The 25,658-nt window shown below is 51.6% G+C and overlaps 2 protein-coding genes across 5 annotated transcripts; both read left to right on the top strand.

Moving 5' to 3' along the window:
- Nucleotides 1-4,480: 4,480 nt before the first annotated feature.
- CDKN1A (cyclin dependent kinase inhibitor 1A) lies at nt 4,481-8,909 on the top strand. 2 transcript variants are annotated; one of them, XM_068659799.1, is made up of 3 exons: nt 4,481-4,638; nt 6,659-7,069; nt 7,570-8,909. In XM_068659799.1, exons 2-3 carry the CDS (start codon nt 6,667-6,669, stop codon nt 7,617-7,619), a joined length of 453 nt encoding a protein of 150 aa, XP_068515900.1. In that variant the 5' UTR covers nt 4,481-4,638; nt 6,659-6,666; the 3' UTR covers nt 7,620-8,909. The 2 variants fall into 2 exon arrangements, with proteins under 2 accessions (XP_068515900.1, XP_068515901.1); XM_068659800.1 differs by lacking the exon at nt 4,481-4,638 and having other exon boundaries at nt 4,655-7,069.
- A 1,265-nt stretch (nt 8,910-10,174) lies between these two features.
- On the top strand, nt 10,175-23,617 carry RAB44 (RAB44, member RAS oncogene family). 3 transcript variants are annotated; one of them, XM_068659798.1, is made up of 17 exons: nt 10,191-11,009; nt 12,215-12,416; nt 12,489-12,603; nt 12,835-13,003; nt 13,264-13,407; nt 13,753-13,843; nt 13,951-14,046; nt 14,389-14,576; nt 15,038-15,086; nt 15,338-15,432; nt 15,871-16,244; nt 18,477-19,055; nt 19,906-19,987; nt 20,317-20,431; nt 21,188-21,289; nt 21,989-22,065; nt 22,520-23,617. In XM_068659798.1, the coding sequence occupies exons 2-17, from the start codon at nt 12,231-12,233 to the stop codon at nt 22,605-22,607; spliced, it is 2,550 nt and encodes an 849-aa protein (XP_068515899.1). In that variant the 5' UTR covers nt 10,191-11,009; nt 12,215-12,230; the 3' UTR covers nt 22,608-23,617. The 3 variants fall into 3 exon arrangements, with proteins under 3 accessions (XP_068515898.1, XP_068515897.1, XP_068515899.1); XM_068659796.1 differs by having other exon boundaries at nt 10,183-11,009; nt 15,871-19,055; XM_068659797.1 differs by lacking the exons at nt 12,215-12,416; nt 12,835-13,003 and having other exon boundaries at nt 10,175-11,009; nt 15,871-19,055.
- The last annotated feature ends 2,041 nt before the right edge of the window (nt 23,618-25,658 follow it).

Raw genomic sequence — 25,658 nt, 5'->3', positions numbered from 1 at the left:
ATTTGTGCTTGCTGGGACTCTATTTCCACTCTGCTGGGTCTGGTGTCTCATCAAAATGCCTTCATAAATGGAGCAAACAAGAGCTGTATATGGCAGGAAAACATTCAATTAACATGATCCAAGTTGTTTTAGGGGCAGAGTTAATCAAGCATTCAGCGTTTTGTCATTCTTGTCTTTCTTTCCTGGGAAAATCCTATTAGTATGAAATCACTTAATTGGGCACTTCAAAGAGCTGATGGGAAAACAGCCTTCACCAGGATAAAAATGCCATTCAGCTGAACACTGGGTTCATTTAGACTTTTGCTGGAATATGAGTGTTTCATTAAGAGCCTTCATATTTCCTACTTAAAAGAAAAAAGCTTGTTAGTAAAGATAATAATAATAATAATAATGATAAAATCGTGGAGATTTGAATCTTGCTGAAGCAGGTTTTTAGTGCCTGCATATTCATGGCTTCATTTACAGCTGAGCATCTTACACCTATACTAAGTGCATATCAGACACTGCTTTTCTGAGCTGGGTGATTTCACAACTGCTTTGGGTATTCTTATGAGTAAAGAATGTTTCATACTCCATGGGAGGTGGGTGACAGCCCCAGCTGATCTTTGGGGTGTTGTGCAGTGCATTTTGCAGGACCACACACCCAAGGCCAGGAGCTTGTCCTTGCTCTCCATGTCACAACCCCTGGCAGAGGGGAGAGGGCTCTTTGGGGCATGCAGGGCTCTTCACTGGGAGATATGATCAAGGGGCTTTCTTTTAGGTCATGGAGAAATTGCAAAAGAACAGCTGAGGTGGTCTCAGTTTCCCCATGATCAGGTTGTTTCTGTGGACAGAAATTTAGGCTTTTGTAGAGCTTGAGTTTATCCTGCCTTGAAGAGTAGCACAGTGTGCTCTAACCTGTCATTGCAAAATTCATCCCAAAAGACCTGAAGGAGACTCATCTGCCTGGGACTTTTCCATTTCTTCCAGCTAATTTGGTTGCTCTAACAGGAATATTAAATTTTCTGACAAACCTTGTTTCACTTGGCCCTTCAACCATCAGATTTCCAAACCAGCTTCCCTGCTGCTGCTGCTGAGGATGGCTGGGTGAAAAACTCTGGATCACTTGGTTCTTATGATCACCTCTGGCTTTTGCCTGGGTAAATGTTTCCAGGTCAATCACATGCTGATATATTAATAACATTTTGTATTCAGCCTATATAACATTCTCCCATGTAGGTCTCTGAGTGCATTTAAAGCAGTTAAGAACATGGGTTGGAGACTTCAGCATCTCACCCACCAAGAGGTCCTTTCTTGGCACAATGTTTTGCCAGCTTCATTCTTCCGTTTGGGCTCAGGATTACTTTAGGCAGATGACTGTGGCTCAACAATTCCCAACTTACCCCATTCTCAGTGTTTGAAGCCCAATTTCTTCACCCATCTCAGATTATTTCCCGCTTCCCTCTGCATCCCCCAGCACCAGGGTGCTGCTCACCACGTCCCTGGAGAGGACAAAACTCAGTCTGAGAGGAAATGTGCTCAGGCATGCTCCCCTGCATGGCCCCGGCCATCCCAGCACTGAACACGGGCTGACTCACGCACCTCTGCCTACTGTGAATAATTTATTTGCATACGTCTGAAGCAGCTTCTTCTTCCCTTGACATCTGCTAGGACCTACCTGCAGAGAGCTGTGTGGAGAGGAAAAGCTCCCAAGGATTTCCCATCCCAGATGGCAACAGCCTTTCTGTATTTAAGTGCATTCAATGGCTTGGAAGAAGGATACTTTGAAGGTTATGAAATGTGCATTAATTTCATATATCACTGTTGCCTTCAGCCCTTAGGATCTGTTTTGCAAGCAAATTGCAAGAAAGGATTTTCCCATGATCACACCATGGGGGTTTGGGACAAATGGGTGAGGTTGGGACAGGAGAGGTGACAGCTCTGATGGTGTGGCTGTAAAAAGAGGGTGAGAAGGACACTCTCTGCCTGTCCTCACACCACTCCTGGTCCATGGTGCTGTGCCTCTGACCTGTTCCTCCTACGTGTTGTTGGGATTGAACATCATGAGTCACCTTTGGGGTTTTCTTTAGTTCCTGTACTGCCTTCTGCATTAATCACACTTTTCCCCCCCTTTTTTTCTGATGATGCCACTGCAGACTTGACCATGGACTGTCTGACCCAGACCCTGACACCATTTCTCTCCCCACTTCCCATTTCCAACAACCCACTATGCGTAGCTCTCTACAGCTGCTGTTTTGCTTCCTCCCCTGGGGTACTGGCTCCACACAGCCAGAGCCTGCGGGTGTAGCTTAGCCACTGATCCCAGCACTGGGACCTGAGGGAGTGAGCCACCCTCACCCTGGGGACCCTAAGCCCATCCCAACAAAACTTCCTGGCCATTGTTACAGAGCCACTTGCTAGGCTGGTCCTGGAACGTGCCCCTCCAACTGTAACTGGGGGTATTCACATCAGCCAATCATGTTGGTTGGTTGTCTCACATCACTTTGCTTCTCTAATCCTTCTTTGCAGCATCACTCACTCACTCTCACATCAGCAGTTGCTGGCGTTTGCTGCAGATTGCAAAAGCAAGCCCACTCCTTCATCTGCCAATCAGGTGCTGCTTTAAAAAGCTGCCAGCTTTGACAGCTTCATTCTCTCTTTTTTTTTTTTCTTTTTTTTTTTTTTCCTTGTATTTGGGAGTCTTTTATGAAAAAGAGCTCACTTAAACAGTGAGCATCCTCTTGGTAAGTGCTTCTCCATCCAAGAGCCCCAAGTGGCAGCTGGAGACTGCACTACTTGGGGAGGATGGACACTTCACCACTGCTGTGGTTAGGCCGGTGCTGGGCTTCCCTTCGGTTCTGAGCACATCTTTTTGACATCCAGAGGAAGTAAACCAGTGAACTTCAGCTTGAGCAGCACTGGCAGTTGGCAAGGAAATGATGCACAGTGAAACACATTGTGTTGCTGGAAGGTGCTCCAGCAACCAGGAGCAAAAATCTCATGGGAGAACAATGGGAACAGCTTCCCTGCAAGGACAGGCTGCTCCAGTTTGCCTGTTGTCTCTGTGTATTACAAACAGGAGGACAGGTTGAATTTGTAGTGCTTGTTTTCAGCCTGAGGGGGAGGCTCAAAAAACTGCCCTGGAGCCTGTTAAGTTGTGCGTGTGCTGGACAGCAAGCTTCCAGCATCTCCCACTGAGCCCCAAAAACATTAACAGTGGATCAAACTCCAGTGATTTGGCAGCATTTGGGTCCAGCCCCCAGCTTTGCCAGGATGGATTTTCTGCAATGTGCAATATTAATTTAGGATGTTTTCATATTCCCGAGAGGCTTGCAGGGACCTTTCCTCCCCATCCCATCCTGCCTGTCCAGAGGGAGCCAACCTGAATATGAATGTCTTGGCCAGGTCCTGTGCTGCAGTGGGGACCAGCACTGGAAAATACTGCTGCAGTGTGTGGCTGCCTCCAGCCAAACATGCCCAAACATATGTCTGGCTGCTTGGGCTAGGTGGAAGCTGCTGGTCCAGACAGGAAATGTATGGGGTTTTTGCATGCTGAGGGTCCTGCTGCTGGGAGGGCTCAGCCCCCAGCACCCACCAGTCATGGGGTGCCTGGTGCTCTTGAGGAGTGCCTGCAAATGAGAGCTTGAATCTGGTCTTGTATGCCACTTGAAATCGTGCTGTCATCTTATTGTACCCCAAAGGAGAGTACTATGTTTGCACCCTTGCTGCCCAAATCATCGTGTCCAAGGTGCCTGGGCAGTTTATGTCATGCTGAGGGGATGCTGCAGAGCCCGTCCCCGTGCATCACAGGCAAGCTGACCCTGAGGGCATTGACTCAGGTACTGTAGGGCAGACGTGGCCCCAGCACAGCACAGGGGTGGGTGTTTTCTGCTTTAACCCCAGTGGAAGCTGCCCTGGTTTTGGACCTTTCGTGTGTGTGAACTTGGATGCATTTTCCAGCCACACATCCCTCCAGATACTACCCACAGTTTCCTGCAGGACATGCACAGACTTGTTACTCCTCCTCGCCCTTGTCTGGGAAGCTGCAGGGCTCAGACCATCGGATGCTTCCCCAAAACTATTCGCTGGTGCAGCACGGTGCAGGGGCTCCGCTGGCGGAGCAGAGCCCGGCCCTCTGGGTGAAAACCCCGGAGGAGAGGCCAGGGACAGGCCTGCAGCCCAGGACAGGGCTAGGCAGTGCCTGGGGACAAGGGGTGCATCACCCCCGAGCCGGACACCCGAGGGGCAGCGAGAGCCGCCCCGTGTTACTCCATCATTCCCCTTCCCATTTGAATTCCGCCCTCCAGCGACCCAGGAAAGACCGCGGTGGGATGCGGAGCCCCCTCCAGCCAGCAAAAACGCCGTTGCTGAAGATCCCAGCGTCTCTTGCTTGGCAAGGGTGCGGCCCCGCGGACCCCGTTTCCTGCATCCGCTGATGGGGGGGGGGGGGGGTCCCGCATCGCCCCGCGTCCCCTGTCCGGCAGGCCCCGCATCCCCCCGGACGACCCGGGTCGGGGCCGGGGTGGGGCCGAGACTCGGGGGCGGGGGGGAAATCCCGGGAGACTCCGTGAGCGGCGGGAGGCACCGCCCCGGCCCGCCCCGCCCCGCTATAAAGGGCGGAGAGCGGCACCGGGCAGCGACGGGAGCGGCGACGCGAGGGTGAGTGCGGCGGCAGTGCCGGCGCTCGGTGCGGGCCGCATCGCCCTGCGGGCGCTGGTGCTCGCCGGGGTTAGGCTGCAGGAGGAGGAGGAGGAGGAGGCGGCGGCGGCGGCAGCAGCAGCAGCAACAACAACAGCAGCAGCAGCAGCTCCTCCTCCTCCTCCTTGCTGCTGCCGCTGGGAGGGCGGTGGCTGTGCGCCGGTAACGGGGGAGCGGGGAGGTGGCGGCCGGGTTTAGGGTGGCCCAGCTCCGGGTGGCGCTCGCCCCCCGGTGGCGGCGGGCCGCAGAGCATCCCTCGCCCCAGCCGAGCCGGGGGCGGTGGAGCGGGAGCCCCTTCCCCACTCCGGGCCGTTGGCGCCGTGAGCGCGGCGCCCTTTGCCCCTTCCCCGGGCTTAGCGTCGCGTCCGCTGCCGGCTGCGGGATCTCCTCGCAGCGAGCGGGTGGAACCAGGAGCGGGCAGGTCCCGGTGCCGCAGGTGCCAGCGGGGCCGGGAGGGGGCCGAGGGGGTCGTCGCTCGCCGCGCCCGGGAGCGTCTCGGCCTCGCAGGACGAGGTCCGACCGTGCGCCCGCATCACCTGCCGGCCCGGCCCGTGGAGCTGGGGAGGCTGCGGAGCGGAGCCACCCCCGTGGGAGGGGACGGCGACCTGGCCCCGGTCCTTCCGCGTTCGGCCGCCCGCAGCCGTGACTCAGGCCGAAGCTGCATGGTGGCACCCGGGCCCCCGCGGCGGCTGGAGGATGGGGACCTCGGGGCGTGGCGGAGGCGGGCAGGGCTGAGGGTGGCCGGGCCGGGTGTCGGAACGTGTCCCATGCCCTGTACCTGCCGGGGCTTGCCCGGACATGCTGGGACTTGCCTCGCGATGAGGTCACCCTGCTCGCGCTGTGGCTGCCAGCGGATAGGAAGCTGCGTTTCTGTTTTTCCTCGGGGATGCTCGCTGTGGGGTGGGAGCGGGGCAGAAGGTCGGGGCGACCCCGTCTGGGGGCCCTCCGGCAGCCCCTGGGTGTGCTGAGCCGGCTGCATGGGTGGTGATGTGTGGTGGGGACCTGGGCTAGGACAGATCTTCCCTAGACCTTCCCAGCTGCTGGGGCTGGGGACAGGAGGCTCACCCCCTATCCTGGGGGAAGTCTGGAAGGGTGCATGTCTGGGGGTCTATTGGGGTCCTGGCTTTAGGGATCTCAGGTGGGGTGAGAAATGGCAAAGCTGTCTTGCATGAAGGGATTTTTGTGTGTTTGTGAATCCTTTTTTAACCAGATTTAGTGAGCACAGCTGCCAAAGTGGGATTGAGTTCCAAAAGCCGTTAATCCCAGAGTGGTGTTGGTTTTGCTATGATAACAAAGCTGATCTCACAATAGGGGGTGGTGCAGGGGATCCATTAGCCCCACACATGTGTCAGGGGAGGGCTGCTTGGAAAGGAAGCCTTTGCCGCTTACCTTGAAGGTCAAGGCTGTTAGCATTAATTTGGAAAAAACAAACAGTTTACCCAGCCCTGGTTACCCAACAGCTTCTTAGAGTTGACAAATTGGTTAAAAGTGATCAAACTTGCAGCATGTTCTTGCAGCTGCTTAAAAGGCTTCCTTGCCACTGAGCCTGGGTTTTTGAGATGAAGAAACTAGCCAGAAAAACATTCAGTTGCTTCACTTGCATGTGTGCCTGCCTGAGTCTTTGTGCCTGTATGGAAATGGGAATGTGGTGGGATTTTAGACTGAGGTGCTGGATGCTCTGCCATGGCAGGGCTTCACCTGCTGGAAGAGGAATGGGGAATGACAACACTTGCACAATTCCCCATCTCTCTGAATCACTCCAGGTTGTGTTTGACTTCAGTTATGTTTGAGCTTATGACCAAGACACCACTAAAAGCCCAGAACGAGTGTTGGCAGACAGGGACTCCACTCTAGGCTGTTTTGCTGCCCAGCAAATCCCACCCTGGCTGCAGGCTGCTTTGCCCTGGCAGCAGATGTGTCAGCCCTTGGGCTTGCTTATGGCTCACCCAACACCCTCTAACCTGTTCTGCTTTCCTCCCAGCTGCCACGATGCCCCTGTCACAGAGCAGGGCTGGGCAGGTGCCATGCAGTAGCAAGGTGTGCAGGAACCTCTTTGGCCCTGTGGACCACGACCAGCTCCAGAATGACTTTGAAGATCTGTTGAGGCAACACCTGGAAGAAGCTCGGCACCGCTGGAACTTCAACTTTGAGACAGAGACACCATTGGAAGGACACTTCAAGTGGGAGAGGGTACTCCTGGCTGAGCAGCCTTCCCAGGAGATCCTCAACCTTGGCAAGGCCACCAGCAGTGAGTGCAGGAGCTCCTTGGCTCACAAGGTCCCATCTAAGGACCATCTTGGTGGGTCTCATGCTGAGGCGTCTCAGCAAAGCTCAGAGTTTGGCAGGGCTGGTTCTCCACAACACTTGAAACGTGGGCAGGCCACCATTAAAGGTGAGTTTTGGTGTCCTCCTGTGTACTCAGTGTCATTGCTGGTGTCATGACCACCCTGGTAGGGATGGGTGGAGGGGATTAGGTGCAAGATCCTTGTCTGACTCCTGGCCATGGGATCTTCATTCCACTTTCCTGGGGAAGTGGAACCTGTCTTCCAAGGGGAAAGGCTGCAGACTGGGGTTCCTTTGATTGCTGAGGGGTGGGCAGTGAGTTCACACCAGGGTTGGAGGTCTTGTGACTCAAAATGACCCAGGACAGTTCATCAGCTTCAGTTCCCATGACCTGAGCCTGTCCTCAGGATCAGGGTGAAAATACAGTTCAGAACAATCACTCCTGGGAGAAGAGATGGTGGAGGCTATTCTCTCCTGGAACTCATGCCTTTGATAGGTGGCTCTAAGATGAAGCATCCCTGGGCTAGGTTTTGGGGTGCTGACATGGGAAGCTTCTGCTGCTTGTGATGGGCTGGAGGCATTTTTTAACCCTCTTTTCCTGCCCTCCAGACTTCTACAGCTCCAAGCGAAGGGTTGTCCGTGACAAGCCCAGGCTGTGACTGCTACCATCTGGGACAGATGCTGATGTGCTCTGGGGGTATCTCTGGCTCTTTCCCCTATGCTGTACTGTGTAAGTTGTGTGTATCAAGCAATGTTGAGTCTGTAGTTCCGTATTTATGAGTCCCTCTGGGGTCCTGAGAGACCTTCACTGTGTGCAATGTGTAAAGAAGAGTAGGAGCCCATGTTGAAGATTGCAGCCCTGCCAAAGGGGTTGAAGAGGACTGAAAGGGGGGCACATGGGACTGTCCAAGTCTATCCTCTGTCCTGTGTTGGTAGGACCAAGCACTGTCCTTGCATCATTTTTGTACTATCCTGCTGTCCAACCATGGTTCTTCCCTGTCTGATGGCCAGCTACGGAAGACGTGCCAGCTCTGTGGCACTAGAATTCATCAAGGTCACCAATATGGATTGCAGAGCAGTGGGACAGCCTGGCACAGAGTACACAGCATCACTGGCATGTGGTGCTGGCACAGCAGGATGGACGTGTCTTGGTGAGCCTTCTACCACAAGGGGAAGCACAGCAATGCTGGGGGCTGCTCCTTCCCCCAGAAAGGAAGTGCTGGTACCTGGACAGCCCTTCCTCTGAGTGGCTCCATGATGCTATCAACGGACACCAAAGTGGTGATGTGCTGGAGGTCCTCAGCACAGCCCCTGTGGGGCCAGCAATGCCTGAAAGACTTTGGGTTGCCCTGAACTCTGACCCAAACTCACATTTCCTCATGTTGTTGGCTTGAGTGGTGCTGTTTGCCCTCCTGTTGTGCCTCATTCAGTGCTGACACTAGGCTGGAGAGCTGCTGCTCTGGCACTGTAAGACTGCTTGAGGGATGGAGTCTTGCTTGTGAGGATGAAACGGAGAGAAGTTTTAGCCTTTTCCTGAACTTTTTTTCTATTAAGGAGCTGGGGGAGCCCTTGCCCTTGCCTGACTGCAGAGTGAGCAGCTTCTGTTGTCTCTGGGATGCGGGGATGTCCTGGCAGTGCCACATGGTGCTGCAGGACATGTCCTTGCTCTTGAGGGACTCAGTGCTGCCAGGTCTCAGCACTTTCACTGGGTTCATCTCCTGCCCTGCTGCATTTGGACTCTGGAAACTGGTGCAAGATGGTCCCAGGTGGAGTAGGGATGGGGTCCACCTCCCACCTTGTACCATGGTGCACTTTGCTGTTGAAGAAGCTGACAAGCTCCCAGCACTAAATGTTTATTTATAAAAATGCTATTAAGGCTGCCTGGGGGAGGGGAAATACCTGTTTGTCTATAAATGTAACTGAATAAACACATGTCTTGCGTAAGGAAATCAGTGGCTGTGGATTAATGGAATTACTATGCTTTGTGGTGAGCTGGGAGCAGGGTCTGTGGGGGGAGGTGACTAGGTACCTGCCTGGTAGGATGGGCTGGGGACTACTTTAGGGATGCAACCCTGCACTGTGGGCTGTGCCTGCCTTTGGTCTGTCTGGGAGCAGGGATGGAAGCTTCAGCAACCATGGAGCTGTGCTTTATGTGGAGCCAGGTGGGGAGGGGCTGTCATAGCACTGGATGATATCTTGGCTTGAAACATTGAAGCCATGAGATGGGAGTTGTTCAAGGGTGGTGGTGGGGTGAAACCTCACCCCAAACAGTCCACTTAACCCTGCCCAATTGTGGAATTGGGTGTGGAATTAGCACTGTGGTGCTCCCCCAGTGTCCTCAGCAGAAGCTGCTGCCACATGTGTGGGGACCTCTGCTATTCTGCTATCTATGTCATGCCTCTGCTTCCACATACCCAGAAGCCCCCTTGAAATTCTTGTGGAGTGTTATCATTGTGCAGTCTTTTAGCTGTTGCTGTCTCAAGCCCTTTTAATATTTTCCCTTTAAGTCAGTCCTTCCAGCCCCTTTGGCTGTTGCCAGCTGTTCCCCTCTGCTGTCACCTCACCTTTGCCAACAGCAGTGATGGTTGAAGAAGGGAGAAGTAAATCTGCAGCTGAACATCCCCCAGCACTGTTTATGGGGCTCTGGAGACAGCCAGGACTTGGCTCCTGTAGTCCTGGATATGATGTTTGTGCTGCCCTGTGAGACCCCAGCCCTGACTGGGGAGTGGCTCAGGCACTAACCCCTCATGTTCCTAATATGGCGTTAAATCCCCTTTGACCAGTCCCTTCCTGGGGTCTTCTCAGGGCCAAAGAGTGCTGGCTGCTGCAGGTTTGTGCTGCCCTAGAGCTGCTGAAGGGTTCTGCAGAAGGATTCTGCAGTTGGTCAGCCCCACCTCCCCCTCCCTGCCTTGCAAGCCATTCCATTGTAAGTGCTGCTGTTTGGAGATATTTAGGGTTCTCCCCAAAAAATCATCCCCAAGGAAAGCAAAGCTGAAATGCAGCCTTCTCTCTGCAGTGGCAAATGGCCACAGGGGCTGCAAGAATTAGAGATCAACGTGAGATTGGGGTGCTCTCCAAACAACCCAGCCTGTGTCTGGGGGGAGGCTGTGTTAATGCAATCTGGGGTTATGGGCACAGGCTTTGCCTTTGGAAAGGAAAACCAGAGCAGTCACAGCCTTTGCCCATGTAATGAAGCAGTCCTCTGTGGGGCCAGTAGCTGGATGTAAATTCTAGTTATAATCTAAAGATAATAACTGACATTTCCCTTTGTTGTTCTTTAAGCTTTTTCTTGGGATGTCTTCTCATTTTGCAGATAAAGCTGAACAAAAATGAGTGCAACCCATTTATTCCCCCATCCTGCTGCAAACCAGAATGGTTTCAGGCAGCTGAGTCGGCAAGTACTTTCTCAGTACTGGCTGTACGTGGTGTCAGTAATTCCAGCAGCATCCCCTGGAAAAGACTGGTACAAGCAGCATAGAGGTGATTTCTCCAAATCCTGGGGCCAAAGCCAAATCCTACAAGGGGATTTTTGCAGGTTTGCTCCTTCATCACTGGGATGTTATAATCCAGTAGTCTTTTACGTAGATTAGTAGATTGAGTTATTTGGCCTTTTGAACTAATGTTTGTTGTTTCTCTGATGCATTTCTTCCTCCCTTGCCCCAGACACGTTCCATCCTTGGCCAGATGCTGCAAATGAGGAGAGGACAGGGACTTCTGCTGTTCTTAGAAGTGGTGGTGGAGATGCTGCTGCAGATGCTATTGTAGGTTCAGGACAGTTTTAGGGTGTCCAGTGACCCCCTCAGGCAGGCTCTTTGCATACTCGCTTGCAGCACAGCAAACAGGAAATGTGTGTGCACCGGTAGTTGAGTGCAACCCAAAAACGGAAAGCTGCCTTGAGTAAGAGAAAATGACAGCTTGGGCGTGGGGCAGGCGGGTGTGCAGCAGCAATGCCCTTGGTGTGGGGCTGATATCCCTCTGACCTCGGGGAACCTCACAACACAGCCAGACAGTGCCCTGAAGCTCAGGATACCTTTCAGCACGCAGAAAAGGTAAGTTTTGCTCTAAAGGTGGCTCATGCATCACCTTAAATAATAGAAAAGCAAAGAAAAAATATTTTTGCTAGTGTTAGTGACTTACAGTTTAGATTTCGGCCCTCTGTTACTCCTGGCTGTGCAGCTGCCAAATTTTGGCAGTGATGACCCTATGGATGCCCGTCAGCAGGAAATATCTCAGACAGACTTCAGTGTTTAAATTCTTTTTTTTTTTTTTTCATCTTTTCCTTGTTCTGTGTCCCTGTTTCATGGTGTGCAGCAGGCTCAGCTGTCTGTGGTGATGGGGCAGGTAGCTAGGGATTTTTCCACCACCTTCGGCTGTTTCCCCCCAAAAAATGTTGCTTCTGCTGTCTTAGAGGCTGGGATCACAAAAAAAGGTACCCAGATTCTGCCCCCACCTTGCTGGGTTCCCTGTGGGACCCCAGTGACTTTGCAGGACGCTCTTATGTCTTCATGATGCTGTGGGATGGTGCTTGTGGGTGCTGCACAACAGTTGAAGAGGATGTGGACATTTTGGGGGCCTATTCCTGCATTTCCGGTGCACCTTAGGACTTAGCAAAATTGCTGTTTCACATTGCAAAAGGAAAGAAGCCAAGGGATGGAGCAGCAGGGGGTTTCCCCAGGCAGAGCACAAAGACAGGCTCCTACCCTGGCCAGCTTTTGGTCAGAATTTGTTGATGCTGTGAGGCACCAAGGATGGGAGGGTTGAACCAGGAGAGAATGTATGGGCACAAGTGGAAACCTCCCCAAGGCTGCATGCGACTCTGCTCAGGGATTACTCACAGCTGTGAAAGCTGGGGAGAGGAATTTTAAAAGATGCTGATGAGCTCCCACAAAACAGGTGGAGCCACTCAGCTTTGCTCAGACTGAGCATCACCCCAGCTGGTCCTCTGCTGAGGGCTTTGGCACCTCCCAGGTGGCCTTCAGCCCTGGATGCTGCCCTGCATGTCCCCTGTAGCCCGGGCAGCCTGAGCAGGGCAGAAGCTGTGTACCTGTTGGGTGCTGGGCTCAAAGCCTGGCTGGTGGGGATGGCTGTTGCTGTTGGCTGAGGCCACATTTGCTCTGTGCAACCGGAGATAAGTGCCTCTCTTCCTATTGCCAAACCTGCCAGCCACTCAGGGCTGTTTCCACCAGTTAAAATGAATTTCTGAGGCTCAGCACTCACTGGTGAGGCTCAGTAATCACTGGTTCCCCCCCTGCAGTACCCAGCTGTGAGCCATGGCTGAACACCGGGCAGGTGCCAAGGGCCGGCGCATGGGCTCCAGCCGTCGCAGGCAGCTCTGCAAGGATTCTGGTCCCAGCGAAGAGCCACTGTGGGCATCTAAAGTCATGCAGAAGGTGCAGGACTTCATCCGTGGGCACCACAAGGACCAGACAGGGTTCATCACTCGCTCAGACATGCAGGTAAAGGATGGGACCACTGGGATCCTGATGACTGGATGGTTTTTTTTTTTTCCTAATTTCCTTTATTCTTAGAAGTTGCAGGAGAAGAATTTCCCATGCAGCACAGAGGAGCTGGAGCTCCTCTTTGATGGGCTGGATGCTGCTGGCACCGGGCAGTTGAACACTGAGGAGTTTGTTGCCGGGCTCTGTAAGTACCAACACAGTGTCTCCAAGCATCCTGGTCCCACCCCAGTGCCCCCTTTCCAAGAGGGATCTGCAACACTCCCTGTTCTGGGTGGCACACAGTGGCCCAAAAGCAGCCCTGCAGATGGGCTCTGAGCCCATGGCTCACTGGGTTCAAGTGCACTCGGAGAAGTGCTGGGATGGTGAATGCCAGGATTTGGGTTGGGCACTGAGGGTTCGGGCTGTGTTTTGACAGGGCAGTTCCTGAGCTCCCAAAAGGCCAGCAGGGACCATCGCCAGCGGAAAACAGGATCCTGGAGGAACTCAGTCTTTGCCAGCCCTTTGTTGGAGGGGGTGGACAGTGAGGAGCAGAAACACTTTGCAGCATTCATGGACCAGCTGGGCACAGATGACATCTCTGAAGAGTGAGCAGCCTGGCTTAGCACCTATGGGTGTCCTGCAGGATGGGGCAGAGCTGCCTGAGGTTGGAACAGGGCAGGATTTTCCCCCAGTTTGGTCCCCCTACAGGCTGCAAGCACTTTTTTCCCGGGTGCAGGAGCAGGGGACAGGATCATGGCCACTGTCAGGACCACATGTCCCCAGCAGCATGGGCTAAATGATATGAGACGCCAGAACTGGCAGGGCATTGGGGGATGTTTGCTGCCAAAGACCTCTCTCTCAGCAGGTGGGAGATCTGGCAACTCTGGGCCAAGCTCCGGAAGGATGAGCCACAGCTCCTGGGCAACCTGGAGGACTTCCTGGCCAAGATGAGGCACCGCATTCAAGAAGCCAGGAGCAAGAAGGAGGTCTTGGAGGTGACCCTGAACAAGTGAGTCACCCCATGACATCAGAGAGGGACAAGGAGGGGAACAGGGACAGGAAGGATGGGGCTCCTGCTCACCCCAGCCATAGAGATGCACCCAAGGAGGCATCCAGCAGTGAATGGAGCTGAGGTTTTCCTTGATTCCGATGTTTGGGATTGAGCTCCCTCTACAGTCACTCACAGGACAGCAAAAGTGTCAGACTCCTGGAAACATCCTTGCTGGGTGAATGCCTCCAGGCAGCCATGGCTGCAGTCTGCAGGTTGCATGGGCAACACGGGGTCCCCAGACCTGCACCCTTTTTGATGAGGTCTGAATCCCCCATGACCCCTCAACCCTGCTGTCCCTACCAGATGTGTGGCTGAGCACAACCTGGAGGTGCAGCAGCTCTGTGCAGCCATGGAGCAACAGATCCAGCAGGAGCAGCAGCGGCTGGAGCAGGAGGTGGGTTTATTAGCTGCTCATCCCCTCCAGTCATCCACTCTGGGTGGACCTAGTGCCCCCAAACCTAGATGGATGGGTGGGTGCCAGCGTTCCTATTGCCATTCCAGAGCATGGCCCGAAGCCACTTGCATGGCATGGAGCTGCAGCGAGTCCTGGATGCCAGTGAAAAGGAGGTGCAGCGCTTGGTCACAGCACAGGTAGAGGTGAGATGATCCCAAATCCTGGTCCCCATTGCAATGCAGAACTTTGAGCTGTGCCTTTACCTTTGGCATGGTGGTGTACACCTGATCCTGGACAGTCCCTACCAGCCCTTGATGCAAGTTACCACATAGGACCTCCATCACCTCGCCTCTGCCACTCTTATCCCCTTCCTCTCCTTCCCTGGGAGCATCCAATTTGAGTTTTCCACCTGACACCCTGGGGGAAATCCAGCCTCAGGTCTAGAGGATATGGTGATCCACCATTTAGAGATGGTGATCCATTGTTTTTCATGTTGGGCCAAGGGGTCCCAGCTGGGTGTGAGTGTCATGGTTGTCATCCTGCAGCTGGAGACACGGTGCCACAGCCTCCTCAGCATGCAGCAAACTGCCAGCACTGAAAAGCAGCAGCTGGAAGAGAGCAACCGGGTGCTGGAGGAGCAGCTGCAGCACATCAACCTGCAACTGCAGCAGACCCATGGGTACCTGTGGACCACAAGGGCCGCGGTAGCTCGAGAGCACATGGAGGAGCTGCAGTGAGTAGCTGAGGGACCAGCATCTCCTCCTGCTCATACCTGGTTTCCTCCTGGGGTTTGAAGCAGATGGGATGTGAGTTGTGATGGTGCTCAGCCATCATTTTGCTTCAGTTGGGGAGGCAGTCGTCTGGATGGTATGGATGAATAGTGGCTTGGTGTGCAAAGTATTGGAGGGGGGAATACAACAAACAAACAAACCAAAAAAAAAAACACAAAAAAAAAAAACCAGGACTATCAGCATTATGCACTGAACGTCCTTTGAAGGTAGTCCCAGGGCAACCTTCACCCAGGAGGACCCCAACCAGCACTGGTGCTAGGGCCAGTGGTGGGTTTTGTTGTCCCCCTCCTGGCTAGACCAAAGCCCATCACTACTTCTGGAGCTAGTGATGACCTGGGGGCAGGGATGGAGGCAGTGCAGAGGATGCATTTCCCATTGTGACCCCTGTGCTCTTTGCTTATAGGGACAGAGCAGTGGCAGAGCTGCCTGGTGAGATGCCACCATCCCTGCAGGTACTGCAGCCATGCATGGTAGGAACGTGACGGGGTGTCCCTGCTCCAGAGCCTGGTTTTCACACTGGGGGTTGGCACCATGTCCCACATGGTTGAAGAGGGATGGGGCAGCAGCACATTAGGGTTGGTACTTCCAAATTTTGTGTGGGAATGTCTGTAAACTGAAGCTGGAAAGCTAAACATCATATGACATTGATACACTCCCTTGTCAAGCATTATTTTTCCCTTCTTTTTCTCTCCGTTCACCACAGATGAGTCCACAGCAGAGTGAGAAGTGTTGCTCAGAGGTGCAGATCAGGCTGGGGTCACAAGTTGGCAAGCCACAACGCAAAAACACCCACCAAGTGTAAGGGATCCTGGGCCCAGGTCCTCCACCCTCCCCAGGCTAAACAGCATGTTTCTTCCTTGTAGTGCTCCTTTCTTACCCATCCATCTCTCATCTCAGAGATCACATAGTTCCTTGCTCTGCATTGCTCCTGTTGGAGCAGGCACTCACTGTATCTGACTGAGATTTTTCTTTTCATCTCTGATAACGTGAATGTGGAGCTTGGGAAGAAGCATGTTCACTTTCTCAGCTATGATCTGATCCTGGCTCTGTTTCTTTGCTGCTCTCTGAACTTGGCAGCTCCAGTCCAGATTGGAGATTTTGAGCATGGCACTGCCTGTAATACAGAGGGGTTTGGAGAGGGATAGGCAAAGAGGCAGAGGAAGCATCCTCCAAGGTGGAGGTGGATGGGACAGAGCTGCTGCCAAACTGTTCTCACACCATGTTCTGCTCTTGCAGGGTTTGGGAAAAGCTGCCAGCAGAAACAAGCATTTCAGGACTGCCAAGAACACTCTCTGTAGAAGAGGACCCTTTCCCTGAATTTCTGAAAGAGGAACAGTTTTCTGACCAAGGTTCTTTGCTAAGAGAGATGAATGATGCAATAGCAGCTCTGAGCATGCAGCTGAAGCCACAGGCACCAGCTGCACTGGCAGAAGCTGCCTGTTGCCTGCAACATGATGCTGAGTGCCAAAAAGGACCAGAAGCAGCAACACTGCATGGCTCAGCCATTGGGGCCCCAAGGAATACCCATGTTGGTCACAAGCTGTTCAAAGAAGACCTGAGAGAGGGACGAACTGCAGCTGAGCTTCCTGCTCGGGACATGACACAGGCCAGTGCGTCCACTGAGGAGCTGGGGGCAGAGCAGGGAAACAGCATGGAGGGAGCAGGGCAAGGCCTGGAGGAGGTGAAAGGGACATTATTTGGGAAGGGAAAGGGTGCTGATGAGAAGGGGCAGATACTAAAGGAGGCTGAGTGTCCACAATGTGCACCCAGAGAGAGAAAAGAGACAGCTGATCAGGAATGGGTGGAGGTGGAGGAAGCAGAATGGGTGCACAAAAAGACAGAACAGGAAAAGGCACAGCTGCCAGGAGATGCTGAAGAAGCAGCGTTAAGCCAGGGAGAAAATTTGGAGGCAACCCCCGAGGGCTGGGAACTGGAGCTTGTACCAGGTTGGGACTTGGCCAGAGATGTGCTTGGGGAGCCGGGAGGGTGCCTGGAGCCGGAGCTGATATGCAGGGGTGAGGTGCAAATGGCAGCAAAGCAGGAAGACAGTGTCCTCCCAGGGGTGACAACAGTTTCCAACCCCAAAAATGTAGATGGGGAAGGTGATGGTGCAGAGGTGCAGTCATGGGGACAGGACAAAGGAACAGTGCAGGTAGATGCAGAACCAGCTCAGGTGCATGGAGCAAAGCATGGCAGGAGTCATGGAGCAGCCTGTGAGCTCCTAGCTGAGACTGCAGAGGAGGAGAGGGGTGCAGGAGAGGCAATGCAGGGAGGGCAAGGTGATGCCTGGCTACAGCCCAGTGGGGAAGATTTTGGGGACATGAAGGAAGGGACCTCACATGCACATGTGCTACAGCTAGAGGCAGTGCCACAAGCTGAAACACAGGAAGGGGCAGTGGTGGCAGGTGTGCAACAGCTGGAGGCCCTGAGCAGTGCTGCCGGTGTGCAGCTGCTTGCAGAGCTGGGGGAGCTTGAGGCAAGCCTAGGAGGGAGCCCAGCAGCAGAGCTACAGCACCAACGTGTTGCTGGTGCCCCAGGTATAGAGCAGGCAGGGAGCATGGGGCCAGATGTACAGCCCCTGGAGGGGGTTGGTAGAGCACAGCCAGGGCTGGAGGAGAGAACCAGTGCTGCTGCAGTGCTTGGTGAGGGCCTTTCCCCAGCAGAAACCCCTATGGAGTACCTAGGTCTGCCTAGGCTGGTCCTGATTAATGCTCAGACACAGGGAATGGAGGAGGCAGAACACTCTCCAGCAGAGACTCTGCTCCATGGGGGTCTTATCCCAGAAGCCCCAAGGGATGTGGGGCGCCATATGGCCATTCGTCTCATGGAGGAGGCTGGGGATGGCGGACAAGGGCCAAGCGAGTCTGGGCTGCCAAATCAGCCTCTGCTTGATCCCCAGGGAGCAGAAGCTGGGCTGGCAGAGGGGGCTGTTTCAGAGGTGCCACAACAGAAGAAGGCTGGAAGCATGGAGGTGCTGGAGGCCCTGAGCAGTGCTGCCAGTGTGCAGCTGCTTGCAGAGCTGGGGGAGCTTGAGGCAAGCCCAGGAGGGAGCCCAGCAGCAGAGCTACAGCACCAAAGTGTTGCTGGTGCCCCAGGTACAGAGCAGGCAGGGAGCATGGGGCCAGATGTACAGCCCCTGGAGGGGGTTGGTAGAGCATGGCCAGGGCTGGAGGAGAGAACCAGTGCTGCTGCAGTGCTTGGTGAGGGCCTTTCCCCAACAGAAACCCCTGCGGGGAGCCCAGTCCCTGATGGACTGGTCCAAGATAATGCTCAGGAATTGAAATTGAAGGAGGCAGAGTCACTTGTGCAGGTGGAGGAACTCTTATCAACCCCTGGAGGGAGCACATGGGCTGACCTGCAGCCCCTGGTTGAAGAAGGGACTGGGGAAGTGGCACAGAGCCAAGCCGTGGCTTTGGAAGTGGGGCTGTGCAACACAGATGTGTGGGATGGGGATGCTGATGCACCTGTGCCCCTTCCAGCTGTGGCTGCTTTGCATCCTGAGTATGCTTCTGCCACTAAATATCCTTATCCAGATGTAAAACTGGTAGCACTTAATGATCCAGATGAGCAGGCCCTGGAAGAAAACCAAGCTCTGGAAATTTTCCAGGAAGAGAGTGCTGATGCAAAGGGGAGGCCTCTGGATGGAGCTCAAGGTCTGGGAGTTGTGCAGGGAGCTAGAGTAGAGGCAGAGGCAAGGATCTTAGTTGAAGTTCAGCATTTAGAACTAAAGCAGGGCCATGATACTAATGCAGCCACACTGGCCGCCTCTGTTTCTGAGGTGCCTCTACAAATTAGCACTCTAAATTGGAATATGGTGATGCAGGAGGATGTTCTCGTTCCAGATGTGCAATGGCTAGGTGGTTCGGGACAGGCAGCCCTGGAGCAGGTCTCATCACAGAAAGAGAAGATGAGGCTTCATGCTGCTCCCCAGCAGCCACAGGAGAAGCCACCATGTGTGATAGAAACCAAGCAAGTAGCTGCTGGACCTGCTGAGCCTCCAAAACAAGAAGTGCCACCAGTGTCAGCCTTTTGCACAAGGGTCCAAGAGCAGGAAGATACTGGGAATGATTTGCTGGGGATGAATCTCAGAGACAGCACACTGATGGATGCAGCCAACAGCAGGGTGCAGCCTCAAAGGCATCTCTCAGAAGAGTGGAGGGAAGACCTTGATGTTGGCCAACCAGAGAAGAAAAAAGAGATGGGGCATAAAATGAGCCAGGAAGGTGAGCCCAGCCCAGGAGAGCCAGGAGCTATGACTGTGAATGGAGCAGGAGCTTCTCCAAGGGGCTCTTCTGAAGTCTCCCTGGACCCAGACCACTTGTACAATGTGCTGTTTGTTGGTGATTCCCATGTGGGCAAAACATCCTTTCTGTACCGGTTGCATGCCAACACCTTCAACCCACACCTCACTGCCACAGTAGGTAGGTTTCCTCTGACTGCACTCTTGAGGGCTCTACACTTACTTGTGCGACCACCACAATCCCCTTTCCTCTGCCCCATAAGCTGCTGGAAGTCATTACATGTGCATTACTGCTCACTCAAACCTGTCACCAAGGACCAAGTAGGACCACCAACATACCTGGGTGCTCATGAGCAGGTAATGGTGGTCCTCCTTGCCCTCTCTGGGGCAATGCTGATGGCCCCAGTGGTTTTTCTCTCTGGTCTGCCTTTTGTCTCTATTCTCTGAACCAAGCTGGTTTTACTCATTGTGAAATTTGAGACCTTTCCAAAATTCAGCCACCAGAGATCATGGGTTCCTCTGGAACCATCCCGCTTCAGCTGTGGCCCCACACTATGCCTACACAGCATGGCTTCTCCATCCATTATCTATCACAGTGTGTGTTGCAGGAAGCACGGCTGAAAGCATGACAGGCACCAGCAGAGTCAGCTCATGCTTCATTTTATTGCCCAAATAGCCTAACTTTTATAGAAAACTTAACAGGGGTGAACAGTGTTTCACACAAGATTATTGGTCAAAAGCACTCAGACAAACAGCTATAAGAAAACAACCCCACCTGCAAGAAAAGAACCCCCCTTGTGATTAGCAGTCACGGAGACCTTGTCCTTGAGGCCAGCTGCTGGTAACAATATTTTTCTGAGTTCCTTAATTGGGCGGTATGGGAGTCATTGCTGTGGGAGCTTCTCACAGTTACTCTGGTAGCTTGGTTTGCTCAGCTACAGCAGGCCATGGGATCTATGTTGTTTCCAGATTCTCTCAACAACAGTGGTCAACTCTATGATAACAAAACATTCCCTTTCTGTGTATCCTAGGACTGGATTATCAGGTCAAAAGCCTCATCATGGACAACAAGCACTTTGCTCTCCGCCTATGGGACTCAGCTGGGCAGGAAAGGTGAGGTGCTGTGCTGTATGACTGGGAAGAGCAAAAAAAGCTTTTAATTCTTTTGGTAGTTTAGTGGAATCAAATGTTTTGCTAAGCAAAGGCAATTGTTTAGGGATGAACTCTGATTAGTGTGTGATCTGATAAAAAAATAATAGAGAAAGTAATTAAGATAAAAGTAAGCACTCAGGCTGTCTGCATGGCCTCTTCAATTGGGATAGAAGCAAATTCTTTTTTCCTTTTTGATCAACCCATGTTTCCGGTTTTCCCTCTGGGATTTTAGATTGGTTCTAGGTGAAACCTCCATACTCCATCCTGGTGATGGTTTGAAATGTCCACAGGTACCACAGCATCACCAAGCAGTTCTTCCGGAAAGCAGACGGGGTGGTGCTGATGTATGACATCACGTCACAGTACTCCTTCGCAGATGTGCGCTACTGGCTCAGCTGCATCCAGGTGAGCAAGGCAGGAAAACCTTGTTCTGCCTCATGGCCTGGGGTTTCATGATGACTGGCATCAGCGTTTCACCATTTGACTTCTGCCACTGGTCGTGGCTGGGCAGCTGGTAGCTGCTAAGCACTTTGCAAAGGGCATTCTGCCTTGCTTTGGTCATAAACTGATTTTTATGGAAGGATTTAAACAATTCAGGTGCTCACATTTTTCATATTTTTGCAGTGAAGGTTGTTTTAACTTTTGTTATGATTCCTAAACTTTTTAAAATTAAAAACTGCTGCAGAAAAATGGATAATGTTGAAAGTGATTTTGGTAACACTTTTAAGTAAAGCATAGTCCTCTTTTGAGTACTGAGAAATAGGAGGTAACTCATGCCTTCTTAAAAACTTCCTGCCAGAGATTTTTCAATTAAGTATAAAATGTTAAAGGAACAAAATAGTCTGTCACTATGCTCAGTGCCCATAAATCACAGTCAGAGCATCTTCTGAAGGGTTCTTGAAGTCAAACACAAAGCAAGATAACCCTGTAGTGAACTTGCCTGGTTACCTGCCCTGTTAATAGACCAGGACAGATGACTTAACAACAAACAAACATTTTCTTAAATGTTGTTAAGTGAGTTTAAGAATTTAAAGTTTTGTTACCAGAAAAAATCTATGCACATCCTTCATGATGTTCCAGGATGTCTTTGGGCAGTGTGTCTGGCTGTGATTCAAGGAGGATGTAGGTGTGCTCCTGATTCTTCCCTGTTTTATTGTCCAGGAGGGAGCAGATGACGGAGTCACTATTCTGCTTCTTGGGAACAAAATGGACTGCGCTACAGAGAGACAGGTCCCTACTCAAGAGGCAGAACGCTTGGCTGAGGTAGGTGCATGGCCCTGCTGCAGCATGCTGCCCACACAGATTCAGTAGGGACACCCAAGGATAGAAGCCACCAGCTCCTGCCTGCCTGGAACCTGCATTACAAAATGCAACTTAGTGCATCAGTGGACAGCAAAACGATCTCTGAACCCATCTTATCATTGCTGGGAAATGCCATGCATCTTCCCAGTATAATGCAAATAATAAAAACACAGAACTCTCTCATGTTTTAAAGATACTGAACACTAAAAATATTATCAATCTCTTAAAATGTAGGTGGCTAATAAAAAGTAGATAAGAAGAAATCCACCTTTACCCATTTAATTTCAAAGTTTCTGAGGTTTGGGCCAGTATCCCCTGACTGATTCTGCCAATGGAAGCAGCAGGACAAGGGTTTAGATGCTTTGTTTCTCACAAACCTGTCACTGGCAGGTACAAAAACCCAGTAATACCTCATTGCTCTCTCTGCGTTTGCTCCACTAACCAGGCTGCATTGCATTGTTCTCTGCAGTAGTAACCTTCTTCTTGACACTAAATGTTGGTGTTGCAGCTACCAGAAGAGCTGTAAATCAGTTATTGAGTTACCTGTTCCTTTGAGTCCTTCTGTTTCCACTTGACCATGATGTTTCTTGGCTATTTGCTCCCATATGAAGCTATTCCAATGCAAGGAAAGCACATTTCTCTGTGGACTCTGTCTTCCAGGAGTATCAGCTCATATTTTATGAATGCAGCGCTGCCTCTGGCCACAACGTTGCTGAGTCCATGGTCAGCCTAATCAGGTGAGGCCTGTGCCTGTATTTCGTCAGCTGTCCTGAATTTCATGGACTTCCTCCTGCCTTTTTCACTAGGAAATGCTGGCATCTCACTGTCACCACAGCCTCCGTGTCCCCATATGCCATGGAGAGCTCCCAGAGCAGCACATGCATGGCCAGGATGAGCTGGGGAGGTGCTGTGAGATGTCACCTGGATGTACAGCATTGCAAGGGGATGAAGGAAACCCTTCTCAGGATGCTGCTAATTTCTTCCTGAGTTGCTTGAAATCAGTTCTGTCTGTGATTGGATTTAGGTTGGCATTTTCAGCAGAGTCTGCAGTTCTCACAGCGTGCTGAGCTGGAAGGTTCCCAACTCCTTTCACTGCACTGAGTCCCCTTACCAATGCTTGTCCTAAAAAATATAATAACAATGCAAAATATGGGGGAAAGCACCTGACTAACTAACTTTCTTATTGCCCAGGTCACTTAAAGTTCGTGAAGATCAATTGAGAAATAAGACAGAAGAGGTAGCAAAGCTGCCTCAGAAGAAAAAGGGCTGCTGCTGGTGATGAACAGAGTCCTTGATGTAGACTGAAACTGCTGTGGCAGAAAAGCAAAAAAAAAAAAAAAGGATTCTTGACCACCAGCCCTGCTCCTTGTGTGCCTGTCTTGCCTGAGCTCCCTTGATGCTGAGAGCAAAAAATGCTACAGAGGAGAAGGCTGTTGTCTGTTCTGCTCCCTGCTCATCTCTGCTATTGCCAGTTGCCAGAGAGAACAAACCCTCCAAGAGACTTATTGGGAAACTGCACTGCCTTCACCTGAAGACCAAAACTGGGCTAATGAAGGAGGCAGAAAGGAACCCATCTGGATCCAAGATACTGGAACCATCCTGGAAGCAGCAGGCAGCAAAACCCAGTCTCAGGATAAAAGAAATGAGTACAGGGAGTCAGCAGAATGTTTAAGGCCATTTGTGCTGCTGTGCAGTGGGGACTTTGGCTTTGTCTTTACAAGCTGGTCAGATTTGGTTTGGACCAATGAAACATGCTGTATATCCTAAGTGCAGTGTAAGTCTCTCCAACTTGGCAAGGCAAAGCTGTTTTTCCCTTTTTCAGTTTCCAATGCCAGTGATCAGCAATGGGTCCTGTCTGAAAAAGATTAAAAACTTTGGAGCTTTTCAAGGTGTTTTGATCAAAAGCAAGTCCAGGATAACAGAAAGGGCACTGAAGTGGTGGGGTGGTGAGGTATATAGACAGAGAAATGCTCATGAGTCCTTGTTTCACTTTAGTGCACCCAGAGCAGAGTCTTGCACTGTCACAGCAAACCCTCAGTATGGGCAGGGAAAAGTGAGCTTCTGCACCCTGCCCTTTAAAAGTGATACTTCTGATGAAGTACTGAATCTCAGTGTGACATCTAAAAAGGTACATATCACAATTTCTTTTTTTTTTAACAGCTTGATGCAGATAACCATATTTTTGCAGAGAAAGGCATACAGACTAAATAGATAAGAATATGAGTGTTACATTTTTGTGTTTTTATATATTCCAAAAATATAAAAAAAATAAAAAACCACAACTGTGTTTCTGAATCTGTTATAGCTCGGCTTTCCAGTGAAACAAGGCTACAGAGCTCCTCATGTATGTACCTAGTTTCTCTTTCCCTGATTCTAACAGTGGCTTGTTTTAACAGTATCTGATAGTGATATCAAAACTCTGAGAACTTGCCACTTCTGTATTAATAAAGGCAGAAGTGACTGAGACTAATTCATGTCACCATTGTTGAAAAGTCGCTATTTAAGTTTAGTCTTTATTAGGCAATGGAAAACTTACAGTGCTAGGCAAGGACAGACTGCCGTTGCCCTGCACACAGAATTATCCATTTAAACAGGGCACATGTGCTGCTCACAGTCCTGTCTAAGAAGCACAGAGAGGTTTCCCTGCTGTCCCCAAAACCAAGTGACATCCAAAGCCAGGCTGGGGTTTTATTCCCTTATTCTCAAGAAAAGGCAACTCTGTATGATCCACAAAAAGTATTCAGAATTGATAATGATTTGCAGAGGGAGATGAATGGAGACCAAAGGATGACCATGCTCGGAAAAATCAGGGTCATGAGCTCCACCAGGGAAGGTGGTAGGTACTGTCACTTTGTAGTGACTGTAGCTTGTTATAAATGGCTCAGGATTCAAATTAGGATTAAATAAAAAAATAGGATTTATTAAAAGAATATAAAGGAATAGAGGTAAGCAAACAGCGCTGGGTGCACCGGGAGTCTCCGCTCCACCAGGACGCACACCAGTTACATCAAGCAGCTGATTTTTATGCACCTAGACTAATACATATTCATTACTACTTCTAAAAAAAAATAGATTATTATAATTAGCTTCCGGGGTCCAGTTCCTCCTACTGGAGCATGCGCATCAGTCTCCTCTGGGGGTCTCTAGGGGTCTTTCATGCTGAAGGCTCGTAGTCTTCCTCTCACCCTTTGTACTCACTCGGCACTATTCCAAGTTTATGGAACACTCTCTGTACACTCTCTGCAGGTCTTGTCTCCCAACCGTCCTTCAGCTTCTTTTTTCTTCCTCTTAATCTCTTGGCCCCCCTGGCCAGATACCAAGGATCCTCATAGTATCCCATAACAGTCACTAGTTGTTATCAGTTGTTCTGAAACTCCCAGACATAAAACACAAACAGCTTTCTTATTTGATGCTTCACGAGTAATTAAAACATTCTTCCCCAGCCATTCCTATGCTTTTCCCCAGCCATTCCCCTATCCTTTAGGGGAAAAAGGATCCTGGGCCAGGAGCTGGCAGGGCTCATTGATAGGGCTTTAAACTAGGTGAGAAGGGGGATGGGGCTGAAGCAAGGACTGTTGGGGCTGTGCCAGGGGGAGCAATGGCAAGGCCGGAGGATAAGGTAAAGGCCCAGCTGAAGTGCATCTACACCAATGCACGCAGCATGGGCAACAAACAGGAGGAGCTGGAAGCCATCGTGCAGCAGGCAGGCTACGACTTGGTTGCCATCACGGAGATGTGGTGGGACCAGTCTCACGACTGGAGTGCTGCAATGCCTGGCTATAAGCTCTTCAGAAGGGACAGGCAGCACAGAAGGGGTGGCGGTGTGGCTCTCTATATTAGAGAGTCTTTCGATGTTGTAGAACTCGAGGCTAGGAATGACAAGATCGAGTCCCTTTGGGTTAGGATCGGCAGGGACAACAAGGCTAGTGTCCTGGTCGGGGTCTGCTATAGACCGCCGAACCAGGATGAGGAGACGGATGAGGAGTTCTACAGGCAGCTGATAGAAGTTGCGAAATCGTCAGCGCTTGTACTCGTGGGGGACTTCAACTTCCCTGACATATCCTGGAAGCACAACACAGCCCAGAGGAAGCAGTCTAGGAGGTTTCTGGAGAGCGTGGAAGATAGCTTCCTGACGCAGCTGATTAGTGAACCTAGCAGGGGTGGTACCCTGCTAGACCTTCTCTTCACAAACAGAGAAGGACTGGTGGAGGATGTGATTGTCGGGAACAGTCTTGGGCAGAGTGACCACGAAATGGTGGAGTTCACTATTCTTGGCGGGGCCAGGAAGGGAACCAGTAAAACCACTGTATTGGACTTTCGGAGGGCTGAC

The sequence above is a fragment of the Anas acuta genome, chromosome 24 (genome assembly GCF_963932015.1).
Source record: "Anas acuta chromosome 24, bAnaAcu1.1, whole genome shotgun sequence".
NCBI lineage: Eukaryota > Metazoa > Chordata > Aves > Anseriformes > Anatidae > Anas > Anas acuta.
This window is presented reverse-complemented; position numbering and strand designations above follow the sequence as displayed.

Coding starts and splice junctions, on each gene's coding strand:
- RAB44 (XM_068659796.1), top strand. CDS start 12,231: ATGGCTGAACACCGGGCAGGTGCCAAGGGCCGGCGCATGGGCTCCAGC. Junction 13,408..13,752: donor TTGGAGGTGACCCTGAACAA/GTGAGTCACCCC, acceptor TGTCCCTACCAG/ATGTGTGGCTGAGCACAACC. Junction 15,433..15,870: donor CGCAAAAACACCCACCAAGT/GTAAGGGATCCT, acceptor CTGCTCTTGCAG/GGTTTGGGAAAAGCTGCCAG.
- CDKN1A (XM_068659799.1), top strand. CDS start 6,667: ATGCCCCTGTCACAGAGCAGGGCTGGGCAGGTGCCATGCAGTAGCAAG. Junction 7,070..7,569: donor TGGGCAGGCCACCATTAAAG/GTGAGTTTTGGT, acceptor CCTGCCCTCCAG/ACTTCTACAGCTCCAAGCGA.